The sequence below is a fragment of the Fulmarus glacialis genome, unplaced genomic scaffold (assembly GCF_000690835.1).
Source record: "Fulmarus glacialis isolate BGI_N327 unplaced genomic scaffold, ASM69083v1 scaffold13858, whole genome shotgun sequence".
In the NCBI taxonomy this organism is placed as follows: Eukaryota; Metazoa; Chordata; class Aves; order Procellariiformes; family Procellariidae; genus Fulmarus; species Fulmarus glacialis.
The window spans coordinates 5,535-19,372 of record NW_009230226.1 but is presented as its reverse complement, the minus strand read 5'-3'; the positions used below and the strand labels follow the sequence as shown (position 1 = coordinate 19,372).

General features: G+C 37.2%; 1 protein-coding gene across 1 annotated transcript; it reads right to left on the bottom strand.

The window, feature by feature from the left end:
- Positions 1-478: 478 nt before the first annotated feature.
- On the bottom strand, positions 479-13,361 carry GPALPP1 (GPALPP motifs containing 1). Its single transcript, XM_009584150.1, has 7 exons — positions 13,138-13,361; positions 12,028-12,126; positions 7,824-7,932; positions 4,079-4,213; positions 3,687-3,851; positions 3,179-3,277; positions 479-806 (listed from the first exon to the last, which is right to left on the bottom strand). The coding sequence occupies exons 1-7, from the start codon at positions 13,359-13,361 to the stop codon at positions 588-590; spliced, it is 1,050 nt and encodes a 349-aa protein (XP_009582445.1). The 3' UTR covers positions 479-587.
- Positions 13,362-13,838: the final 477 nt, after the last annotated feature.

Genomic DNA, 13,838 nt, shown 5'->3' with positions numbered 1-13,838 from the left:
TTTATTACTTCTGCTACTACTAGCTCTTCCTGCTATAGCACAGAAGTTATACTGCATACATAGAAACCTGTATTTATGTACAGATACAGAATCATAGAAATAAAAGCACTGGGTGGACATAAAAGCTGCCATTTGAGTTTATAGTCCCCACCAGGAACTCCAGTCAAGCAATGTCCTGCCCACGAGCTTAAAGGGGATTTGTCCATGGCCTCCAGGTCAGGCTCGGCAAGAATATCTTAAGCATGGCAGGAGAAAGGGGGAAATCGCCAACTTAATTGCAAGATCAAATCTAGAGCTCCTTAAAATAATACCTATTTAATTAATTATTTTTATGCTAAAAAAAAAAATCATCAATGTTTTTAAGTAGCAAATTTACATTATCTTTTTTTTATGCCAGGACTTTCCTTTTTCCAGTTTAGTTTTAGTACAGATGATCCTCCCTAACAGAGTATTTACAGACAAGGGAAAAAAAAAACCAAAACATCAGGATATTTATTTTGCATACAAATATTTACAGAAAAATACTTAAAAAATTAAGTATTCAAAGTTTAATTGACTTCACTTCAAAAAAGCTTCATGCTTTTATGTTATAAAAACATATTGCCTTTACTGTGCTCAAATTTAGTATTCAGATCTCTGGATTTTCTTATAAGAGCTTTCTTTTGTGCTTCGTCAAATCGATTGACTTTGAGATCCTGGTCTCGGTCAAATGGCCTTCTTTCTTGAGGTTTGTTCTTTTCTTCGGATGCTTTGCTCTTTAGCTTTTTCTGATGTATGTCCATGAGAGATTCTGACCTCTTTGACTCCTGGAAAAAATGGGAAGAAGGAAGAGGAAATGAAGTATTACAAAATACCAACAACGTACAGAAAATCCAAATGGAAAGATTGCAATTAGAAAGGCTAAAAATTCCAGAAAAAGTAGCAGCTTAGTAACTGGAAAACAGAATGATAAATTTAGCATACACAGAGCAGAAAGCGCATGTCATCTTGTCTATGCTGAATAAAATACTAATAATTCACTGACACTAAAGATACCCATAATGCTCTTGAATCTCTGCAGACAGTGGAGATAAATTATAAAAATAATGCAAAAGAAATATAAAAGTTGCTCTGCCATTATTAGCAGAGACAAATGAAGACAACATCTCAAGAGAAATCTCTCAGGCCCAGTTTCTTACACACTTCCTCTAAGCAACTGGTTTTGGTCACTGCTAGGGGCAGGAACAAGCTAAATACCCTTTCAATCTTACTCTCATGCACTATTGTGTTTTTAATGTGTGCTCTTAACTTTTCGGTATTTGAATCATCTGTGGCAAGCCCACAGGACAAAGTCACAGGTTTGAGCTAGAGCATGTGTTTTGCCAAGTCAAGGACTTTAGTTGCGTTTGTTAAAAGAGCATGATCCAGCCCAAATACAACATAAAAGTAGTTTTACTGATTTCACACAGGAGCAGGATTAGTTCTCATAAGACTATGTGGCCCCTCCTTTACTCAGGTAAAGTGTATTTGTGTATCCCCAAGTAGTCAATTTCTCAGACTCTCAAATCATTACAAACCAGCCAAAAGTTCAGTCATTCTCTCATCAGAAAGAGCAAAAGATAAGCAGCTCTGTTTTCTCATGTCTAGGAACACGAGATCTTTATTCCAAAGGTTCATTTTCCTTCACTCCCTGTGCAAACACTTACTTCATCACACATACAAATAATAATTCATACATGACATAAGAAGTGATTCTCATGGAAAACAGAAAATGGAAATACTTATTCATGGTGTAACTGCGTCAGTGTTGACAGTATTGCACCAGAGAATGTATATGGCATCAGCACTGAAAGAATTAACCGTAAGAAACTATTTTAAGAATTAAAGCTCCTGTTCTATGAAAATATTCTTGATAAAGGTCAGTGGAGAAATAGGAAAGAATAGAGGAAAAAACTTTAAAAGAAAAAAAAACAACCACCACCTGAAAATCAAAAAAGAACTGATTTAAAAAAAAAAACCAAACAACAAAACAACTGAGAAATAGGAAAGAATAGAGGAAAAAACTTTAAAAGAAAAAAAAACAACCACCACCTGAAAATCAAAAAAGAACTGATTTAAAAAAAAAACAACAAACAACAAAACAACCCAAGAAACATTGTTCTTAAACAAGATGCCTTCTTCAATTTTTTTGAGAGAACACCATTAACCTTAGAAACAGTAAAGGCCTATATATGTTTTATTCTGGTAATGGCACAGAGCAAAACCCATAGTTTTACATGAAAATTATTCTACTATATTCATAATGACAGTAGAAACAGACAATACAGAAGAAATTTAAGACAGTATGCTAATAGCTCTGGATTTGCAAGCCTCTAAGTCAAGAGGGACGTGATTTAATGAACTACAAATAAATTATTAAAAGTGCCAGATAAACTTCAATCATGTAATATAAGCCAAGGCTGTGATTCTCAAGTTAATTATACTCTCAGGAGACCAGATTGCCTTTCGTAAGACTTCAGGCCATAAATCAGGGAAGAACTGGAATGAACAGCTGTAAGGCAGGCAATAGCCCATATACTCTGGTGGACAGGGCTGGCAGACAGAAAAGTGAGAAGGAATTTGACATGGAATTCAAATTTCCAGTAACCAACATTTGTCTGTGAACATTATCTGCTTCTGCAGAAATTGAGGAAAATTTCATGTAATAATGCTGTTGTAATGAGCAGCTAAGGTAATTAATTACACAGTGTAATTAATGCATTGATCTGCTTAGCCCATCAAGCTTCTTTCGGGTTAATGCATATTTTGTCCTAGAAGTTAAACCTTTACTACTGTTTTATTCTTGGGATGTTGGTAATTCAGCAAAGCAAGCTAATATTTGAATTAAGGTTGTCTCCTCCCAGCAACCATGTCCTGATGTGAGGATGGTTTAAGGACAACACCTAAAACTGAGACAATATACACAAACCCCAATTCTGTCACATTGTTTTCAGCAGCAGCTTGAGGACCCAATCCTGCTCTTGTTGAAATCAATGGCAAATGTTCTCATGACTTAAACAGCAGTAGGTTTAGGCACTAAAAGGGAAGACTGTAGTTGCATCACCATGGAAACCAGCAGCGCTAGAAATGAGAACTAGAAGAAAAGAGTGAAGAATTAAAGGAAACACAGGAAGAGGAATGATTTTGCTATTACACTTACATTGTATGAAGTCACCTGCTCAACAAGTCTCTTGTCTCTCCCAGATAATACCATTTCTTCACTGTCCTTACTGGTTGACTTTTTTGCCTCTTCTCTTTCCTGATGAGTAGAAGCAAATCACACGCTATAGTAATCAGAATGGCTGAAGTAAAAAGCAAGGAAATCTATATTTACTTTAATTAAATCTGAAGGGTAGAGGCCACCAGATATTTTTTGCTCAGCTTGATAAAAGAAGAAACTGGACACACTGTAATTGGAAATTCAATGCGCTGATACAGAGTACCTGACTACTGGAGAAGGGAGAGGGATGAGTAAGTATCAATGTTACTTAAAATCATTATTTCCTTGCCTTTAGCTTTAAGCCTGAACTAGTAAGTTTTGATAACAAAGAAAAATCTGGAAAAAAATTTCATTGAACAGCTCAGGGTATCTCTACTTTGTTTTCACAGAATATCAACAACATACATTCTGACTGCAGGTGTATATGTATGAATGAATAAACGCTCACCTTGGCTTTTCTCTCTCTGTCAGCTGGAGTATCTGTCCAAATAGATCTATCGCCTGATTTGTCATCAGCTCTTCTCTTGAATGTTCTTGGGCCAAATCCAAAGCTTTTCAATTCAGGTGGAAGCTCTGTCATCCACGATTCTCTGGTAAGTTTCTTGGGTTCATCCTTTGCAGAAGAAATGGTGAGAGGGGGAAGAGTAAAAAAAAAAGCATAATCAAAAATTGCTGTCTGAATCTCTTAGCTTCCAGCAGAAATAATGGATTTTTCTTTGTCTTAACAACTGCAAACACTTAGCATCCCAAGCAGAACTGCAACTGGGTTCACACAGAAACAAAGAAAAACACAAATACACTCCAGCAGCAAAACATTAGAAATTAAGAAATCCAACTTACGCTGTCTGCTGAAGTAAGTTTTTCCTTCATTCTCTGAGCTCTGCGTTCAAATTCTTTAGTCACATCAGACTCCACAGGTCCTTTTGCAGGCATTGGGCCTATAAGATTGTCTTCTTCCTCACTGCTATCTGTTACCTTCCAAAAATAAAACATTTCTCTCAACCATAGTGCTAAGACCATCAAGAAACACTTTAGCTTCATAGGATTAGATGATTATGTCTAGAAGAGCATATAAACCTAACGCAATGTATCTGCCAGTCAGACAACAAAAACCTGAATTAAAACTCCAGATTAGACTTGTTCTAGCACTTTAACACAGATACTTAGTCTCCATGTTTCCAAAAGCACCATCTCTTGTCTGAGGCAAAACTGCTGGTAAACACAGTGGCAATATACAAAGTCCTGCTACTTTACATTGCTCTGCACACAGCCATGTAGCCTCTGTGGCCATAGGTAAATTTGAAACACACAAGCATACATCTTTGATACTTTGGGCTTTACCATCACTAGCAACATTTGAATGCATCTCCGTAATAAGGATAGCGATTTCGCACTGCAAGGAGAACTGTCTCAAGCTCAGATCGTAAAAGGATGCTAGAAAGAATAACATGCAAGCTAGGGCACAGTGGCATGCATGGTACTACACCCCTGGGTGTATAGTATCTGCTAGTCTATCTCTTGGTTCTGTCATTCGCTTCTTCGATCCCTTTTGACATTGCATTCTAAGCAATTATTTGGAGAACGGCTCAGAAAACTAAGTTTGAAAGGTACTAGATGTTAATAAGAATCTTTGTGGATGCCAGGGGTTGTACAGAAAACTCACAGGTCCCTCCAAGTTAAAACAGAACAGATGTGGATGGAGGCAGAATGAGACAGAAAATGGTGACGCCACAGTGCCCTAGAAGCAAAGCTAAGGTGCCCAATATCTATGAAAGTGAAAAGATTTAGCTAAGCCTGAATGTGGGCGATAAAGCAATGGGAGTAGGATGACGACAAGGCTGTATACTCAGGAAGCACACAGCATTACTTGAGAATATAAGGTGGTGGCAAAGAAGTTTCAAATGAAGGATGAAGAAGGTGGGGGAATGGCTTGTTTTTGTCATGCCAAACCTTAGTTACCAGTGGACATCCTAGAACCAAGATATGACACCGTCAGAGAAGATAAGGGCTCAAGAGCGATTAGCAGTGGAAAATCAGTATCAAGAGCCTTCTATGTAAAATAATGCACCCGAGGCAGAGGTGACCCAGTGGAGAATACAAGAACAGAGTACAGAACCTCACTAGAAGAGTCACTTAATGGGAGCACAGGGAATGGAGGATGAGTGAAAGGAGGAGGAGAGCAGGAAAGGTATCCTGCTACACTGAGTTCAAGCCTAATACTTCAGGCTGCTCATAGTTGGCTTCCCACTGCTGTAGAGGGTTTTGGGCTAAGGAAGACAGCAGGTGTTAAATAAGCCATTTTACTCCTATGTGTTCCATTTGCTACAGAAACTGGTGTGCTTTAATGACACTGCTCCAAGCTAGCCAAGCCAGTTGGCCCTGCCTGACTTTAGGAGTCAGCAAAGGTATGAACAGCAGGGAAGGCAAGCTTCAGGTAGCAAGTGACACAGCTACATATGGCTGTGGACCACAAGGCGCCAAAAAAAGGCTTAGCAAATTTAATGGCTGTATGACCAGTTGCACGAAATGGATCTGAAAGACTGAGAAGGGTGAGAAATAGCTGGTCATTTATAAACACCATCAATGCAAAGTGGTAACACCCAATTTCTCTCATCATTTTTCTCAAAAACATTTACATAGTCAAGCTTTCACTAAATATCTACCACTGAGATATTGCTTCAATTTTTAGAGAATGGGGTGACTGCATTCTCTCTCTCTCTCTCTCTCTCTCTCTTTGGAGCTGGTGGGGAAGAGGAATAACCATCTTGAGAAACCAAGGTAGTAAAACGCTTCCCACTCTCTATGTACAAAGAAATAAAAAATGCAAAGATATAAGACTTTCATAATAAATTGTATTGTAAAGTAGTTGAGGATGAAATACAAATTCCATGCTGAGTTTTAATTGAAGAAGCGTGTCACATTTCCTTTCTCATTAGTCTTAAGTTCAATTCACTCCATTACCACCTGCCTCAAACAAGATGAAATTAAACAAACATTAAAAAATACTGCCTTCAAGTTTGAAGGGGAAATCAATATAAAGTGAAGAGTCAGCATGGAATAAGCTGCCTCTAAAGATGTACTAGAATACAAAATAATTAAATAAATTAAAACAAAATAAACAAAAAATCATATTCAGAGGTTAAAAAAAAGAGTATTATTAGGAAGAGAAAAAAAATAAAATAAGCTAAGTTCTGTAATAGCTGTAACAAAGCTGATGCTAGAAGATCTATTTAGGAAAAAAGAGCCTTTTTTGTTTGTAAAATATATAAGCAGACCAGTTTTGACATCCCTGCCTCGAGAGATTTGTCATTATGATAAATTCCTTAATTGTTATTTGGAGTTATAAGATGATGAGTATCTTAAAAATGTCAGACAATCATTCTTCATGAAGGATTATGACAACGCTCGTTGTAGGAGGCTAGAGAATGATATACCTCACAACTACTAATCAAAAAAGTGAAGTTCCAGAGCAGCCTTTGCCTCATTCCTTCCTAGCATGTCTAGCATGTCCCATAGTTTCTGGGAGTTGAACTCAAAAATGTAAGTATTTTAGAAATAAACAGAGTAACTGTTAATTCTCACAAGGAATTAATATTTAGTTTATCATAGCATGAGAGAGACTCAATTGACTCAATACTGGTATCCAGCACCATTTTTGATGTCTTAGAGTATTCTGCCTGGCTTACAAGGTGCTGCTCAAGAAGGACAGAAGCTTCTCTAAGGTGCTACTCCCTATCTGCCAGCCTGCTGCAGACGATTCAGATCCCTCAGAATGGTACTAGACGGCCATGTTTAGGGAGCTGAATCTTCCCCATACTTCTAGCTGTATTTTATCACACATCTTATTCCTGAATGCTCTTTAGTATTACATGCATTATTTTGCAGCTAGGCATTAGACTATAGACTTCTACCTAGTTTTTACCTAATCTGACAAGAACAGTCAAAAAATATGAACCAAAAAATTGTGCCAGTGTCACCGTCCTGCTCCGCCTTACTCCCAGTTATACACGTATCATCTTGCTATTGATAAGGACAATTAGTGACACTGTAGTGTCCTTCTTGATTGCATTCTTTTGGATAAACTTATTTAACAGATCCACTAATAAATACTTTTAAGGAGGTGAAGATATGTGAAATATTCAATCATTTTGCTCCCCCATCAGCAAAAGCTTGAATTATAGGTAAATATTTTCATTCTAACAGGTTGCATTACTTCTTTAATGTCTTTAAAAATTTTAACTTTGCCAAGATGTTCACCTGTGAAGGATGTCACACCAAAAGAAAGAATGGAGAAACATTAGGAAGAATTACTGTGACTGCAGTTTAGGATGCCTAGCTCTCTTGTGTTCAGTGAGTGCATCATCCGTCTAACAGCAAAATCACAACAAACCAGACCAGCCTTTTTCTTTTTTAAGGCTTATTTATGCTTCAGTATTTGACTCAGGCAAAAATATGCCAGACACTTTCTGGTCTAAAATTAAACTGTCATGCTGAAAAGTATGTCTAGTAGACTTTTTCAGGCTCCTACTTGTTTAAGCGTTTCAGATAGCTTGTACTGAAACAAAAGTCTTCTGTTTTCACAAACCTGGGTACGGAATTCTGATGAAACAGACGGTCCTATGCAACATCTGCTATTCCCGGTGTCCTGCGAAGGTTTCCTAAAGCCAGGCGGTAATGCAGGACCTATAATGGGCCTTGAGGGAAAAAAAAAGAAAGAAAATCTTGGGTTTCAGTTGATGGGGGGGGGGGGCGGGAAACCCACATAACCGACACGGACAGTACATTAAATGACAGCCTTCCACCATTTGCTGCAGGAAAAAAATGTAATAGATTAACATAAAAATAAAAATCAAATGTTGATGAGAAGTGAGATTCTCCTTCCTCCCCCTGCCAAGTGTGCTCCATTATGTGCACACCACAGACATAACTGAATAAGAGGAGTTTCTCCATTTTTCAGGAGAACCTCTGCAGATAGCTGGGATGCAAGAAAACTGGGAAAGTTGCAGCATGTAGTCAAGGAAATCCAATTTTTTCTTTCCTAGCTGCCTTCGCCAGATTTGAAAGCAATGAAAGGTGGGAGGTCAAATATATGCTACTCTTTCTCTAGCAACTAAGCCGATTTTGTTCATTCTTGCCTTGCACCACAGTTTCACTGTCCTTCAATAAACAGAATCAGCGAACTGCTCTGATTTTAAGTTTATTTTCCCTTGGAGTGGGGACGAGAAAAGAAAAGTTTTGTGACCCCAGGTAACTTCACTGATTTATTTTTACACAGCAGCTCTGCAAGCAGTATAATTCAATTGTCTCCAGGAACATAGAAAGGTGAGAATCTCTTTTCAATGGTGAAAACAGTTCAAAGCATACTACAAACTGTGCTTTGAAAAGACTTCCGTATACAAGTTCCTCTTAATAATCCACCATCATATTCTTTAAAGCTAATAAAAGCTAATTAAAAACCCAAACAATTATCAGCTGAAGAAATATCCAAGAGACAGTATCCTCGCAATGTATCAGCAGAGACTTGTTTATTATGATCTTCAGTTTCTGAGCTTTAGGGTGATCAAACGTAACACAACATGAATTGAATTATGCTAATTAGGGTCTTCTACTAAATCCCGCATAATCTAATCAGTACAGCCCTGCTTGTCACCCCAAACTCATAATGAATTAAGCTTTCATTTAAGGAATATTGGATTTCATATATGGCAAAGAGTGCTTTCCTGTTGTTGGACTTGAAGTCCTTGCTAATCAACAAATCCTGATTATTGTCAGGATTTGAAGAGGGGAAATAAAAAGCAGAGAGTCCTGCCGGAAAGCCAATCACAGATAGACAGACACAAGCAGTAAATGTAAGCTCAGGCCAGAACAAGGGCCCTGGTGAGGTTTCAAACCCAAGCAAGAGATCTGGGTTAAATTTGAAGTTCCACCCCCATCTAGCTGCGGCAAAAAAGAAACAGCTTTTATTTTCCTCTGTTCCTTTCTGACCGCTTTTTTGTCAAGACCATATTTTAAATGCCCAATATAATTTAAAGAGATTGAATTTAAACCTATACAAATACGGCCAAAATAACCTTTTATTTTAGTATACAAGTACCTTTATTTTGTATGGAGAGACAGTTAAGCCAAACTATAAAAAAAGCTTTCTACTAAAATATGTAACAACATCTATGTTGTGGGCTGTATCTGTGCAACCTGTGAAAAAGAGCAGATTTCAAATACTCTGCCTTGCTTCTGTCACAGCTCAAAAGCTCTTCCAAGGAATAGAAAAATGGTTCCCATATTCATCCCTCCCATGCTTTCCATTTCTATGCTTTTTTTTTTTTCCACATGAATAACCCTGTTGCTCGGGTCTTTCCTCAGCAGCACACAGCCAACATAATTCTTGACAGTTTCCTGGATGTCCAAAGGCTCTCTGAACAGGTGAAGTGAATCTAAATAAAACTCTGTTAAACACATTTTGCTGCTGTTGGCAACTTTGGTACCTATCTATACATGTTCAAAAAAACACCCCAAATTTATAATGAGTTAAGCTTTCATTTAAGGAATATTGGATTTCATATATGGCAAAGATGCCTTCCTGTTGTTGGACTTGGAGTCCTTGCTAATGCATGTTTCAAGATGGGCATTTCAGCATTCTTTTGACGTATAACAAAGTTTTTAAAGATAACTTTTGCTCTTTACCTTGATATATGAGTACTTTGGGAATATTTACGAGTGCTGCACTTCTGTCTAACATTGATAAACAGCAATATCCTTTCCAAAGTTGAAGGAAATCTGTTCATATGTATTTTATGCTGGAATGATTCAAACAATTTTTAACAAGCTGCAGATTGCCACATGACCTGCTCCTAATCATGAATATGCCGCTTTGACAAGTCTGGAAAAGATGTAACAGAACAAAAGCTTTTCTAAAAGAATGAGTATGTCACACAGAGCTAATTAACAGTATGTCCATGCATTGAAACAAACAGCCTGAATTTGTTTCAATTATTCATGGCTAGATTGTCAGCTGGCAATCTGCTCAACGCTAGAGGCAATGCAGCGGGGAGACAGTTAACAGCATTGTGTCTACACCCTGCACAGCTTATGCGCCTCAGCGTGTCAGCACAACTAGACTGCCAGGTGTACGGGGGTGGAAGATAGACAAGGCTCTTCCCACACATCACACCTTTCCCACCTATTCAGGGAATCAGGCTGGTGCAAAACAGCCCTGCTCAATCTGCTTTCTCAGTGTGTGCTAGGAGCAGTTGTATGGTGAGCTAGGACAAAAAACAAAAAAACCAAACTAGCAAGTGCCTTTTACTGCTTTAATCTCTCATACTCACAGACACAGAGCAGACTCTTGCCCTCTGTTATCCAGCATTGTGGAAATAAACTGCTAAGTAGAAATAAAAGTTGGGTGAAAAGACTAAGATTATATCATGGGTGACCACCTCTGTTACGGCTCATAACCTTCAAACTACAAGTTGCTTCTCTTCTTCCTCTTTTCCTTTGCACACTTTGACATAACATTTTATCACAGGAGTATTCATGTCAAAAATCAAGAAAGCAAGGCAGCTACCTCTGCTGATACTGAAAGCTACAAGCATTATTTTATTTGCTTTATTAGAGATCACATTATTTTTAGTGACTACCTAAATTTTGTAATTAAAATAACACACTGTGCATATGAAATGCAAGAAAAAGAAAAAATATTAATTACTCTTGGGACCATGAAAGCACTAAACGAGCCCACTGAGCATCACACCCACAATTACAAAAGAGTTTGTTGATTATAGCAAAGTGTAACCAAACAGATATGAAGAGGATACTTCCAAATAACCTTAGTTACATAAATTCTTGTTTTCCTAACTGCCACCAAGCATCATAAAAATTTATCCAAACTAAAAAAAATTTCAACTTTGAAATTCCCTTCAAGATGGTATACTACATACACAGCTCAACAACAAATTGAGTCACTTTCCTAGAACTGAAAACTCATACCTGACAGGTAGGTATTAATTTATTTTATCTATCAGCTCCCTATTGCTCTGAGGAAGATAAGAGTGATCAAGCGACTCTCTTCATCAATAAATGGCCCCTTGGAAGTACTAATTTCATTACGGATTATCATTTCAAATTATAGAAGGAAGTGCACAGATTGACGTAAAGACTAGAAGGCTGCGAGACATGATTAACTTCTGCATAGAAAATCCATAAATAGTTTTCTTCGGAAAGTATTTTATAATTGTGTGCAATCAAATGGAAAGCTTCCTGACAGAGGCTATAAATAATGCTTATATGCTTAGGCCTGACAGCTTGCTTTCTAGAAACCTACACTGTTCATATTAGTTTTCTACCTGGAGACACATAAACAATAATCCTTGGTGCATTAGCAAACAACAATTCCAATAATCTGCATTGCATTGCACCACACAAAAGCTAACTGCCCTACTCCCTCACAGCCCAGAAGGAACTACAGAGCTATGGGTCCTTGTACCTGTAATTTGTTTTTTCTGCACTGATCTGAAACCTATCATAAGAAATGGAAGAAATTTGACATTCAAAATATAATTTGGACAATTCACATTGTTTCTTTTTCTCTCCAACCTTCCAACCAAGACTAGGAGGGCCGTGTGTTCTGTTTCAAGGGAATGCTGTTCCTGTTCTCAGAATGTGAAGGAAGCAATTCTAATCATCTGAATCTGAAGTGCACAATTGAAGTGTTCTGTAATAGTGCCACAAAATATTTTATCTAAAATGATTGTGTTTTAAGGAAAAGAGTCTGAACGTAATTCCATTTTAGTTACCGCTCTGGAGAATCATCCTGTTTTTTAAATCCAGGAGGAAGAGCAGGCCCAAAAAAGCCATCATCATCATCATCGTCTTCCTGAATTCTTTTTGGCTTTCTGCAAATACAAAGATTTCACTTAATAACTACCTTGACATGCATACCAATTACCTACATTTTAAAAAGGAAAAAAATACATAAAATTATTTCAGACAGATTTATGTACTAAATATCCTGCTGTTACCAAGGAAACAGTGCAAAAGGATCCAAAATAATTTGAAGCAATTAAAAATTGGGAGCATAAGCTTCACTCCAAAAACGCTCTGACATTTAAAAAAACATTAAGAATGCTTTTGCTGTAGAAAGAAGAGTAGTATAATGTTGAAATACCATTTTCTAGTCACAAAGTAATTTTAAATTCAGCACACTACTTTCTCCATTTTTATACACTGTCTGCATTTTGACTAGTATTTTTCCCATTCAATTCTAATGAACTGAAAAACTGTTGTCTAAGACAACAAGGAAAAAAGTGAGTAACAATTACTGTAACACTCATTAAGATGGCATAATGCCCTTCAAGTCCCTTATACAAGGTCTAGCACAAACACACACAAGTTCTTAACACAGCAATTGTGAGTAATCAACCCCACCAAATGAGAGTATGTGCAGACTCCTGTTATTTGCTAAACAATTCATGTTTTTTTTCATTAGAGTTTACTGAATTGAATGCATAAATTCATGCCCATAAATAGTTCTTATGACCTCTCAATGAGAGGTAGTATACCAGAAACAGTATACCAAATACTTACATACATGATAAGTGGTGTCTGTCCTTAGTATAAACAAACAAAACATTAAGGATTTTATTGCTTTAATTGCAGAACTAAAATAAATCATATAAATACAGAGATCTGATTGCCCTAAATAACTTGATTCCACCATAGGGTGTCAAGCAGGTCAGCTGAACATTCTTGACCGCAAAGAACATGCAGAACATGTCATCAAGTTTTACACAGGTATAGGGTTTACCTTTTTATTTATATAATACTGTCACTTTCTCATAATTTATGCAGACACATTTCATTTGCAATACAATGTAAATATACAAATAACCTAAGAACATACTCACTTGGGTGCTGGATCTCCTTCTGTCTCCTCTTCAGAATCTCTGTTTGTGTCTCTGGGTAGAGGAAGAGATTCCAAGTCGTCATCACTGTCAGGATTTTCTGAGCTACAGCTGCTTTTATAGCCTGGAGGCAGTGCTGGTCCTGCAACTGAACATCCAGAGCTATTTAGGATACTTCCTAAACATTTCAAATGAGTATGATCTATCTTGGTATTCCCAAAACACATAACTACCTGGAATTAAGTTTTTTCAATCATTGCTCTTTCTAGCATGTAAAGAAGGTATCTAAACAAACTTCTAGAAGTTACCTTTTTCAGCACCATATTTTAATGTACAACCGCCCCCCGAATTAAATTAGTACATTACTAATCCATTACTACACGAGTGTCTTCTCAACAGGACTAGAACGCCCTGTTTTATCTAACAAATGATTTATAATGCCTATGGTATAAACTGTTACATTTAAAAGAAACTACCACCTTAATAAAGCATTGGAAACTTAGTAGTAAAGAATCACATCATTTGTACATACACAGAATGGGAGACCGTAGATTAGTGGAATTTAATTGCCAGCCTGCTTTAGGAATAGTTTAATGGTTAAGGTTATTCCCAGCTCAGCTAAGCGTGAACAGCAGGCACAGATTTAAGTACTCTGCTGAAAAAGGGATGATTTAGGCATTCAGACTTCAAAGAATCGTTGCTGT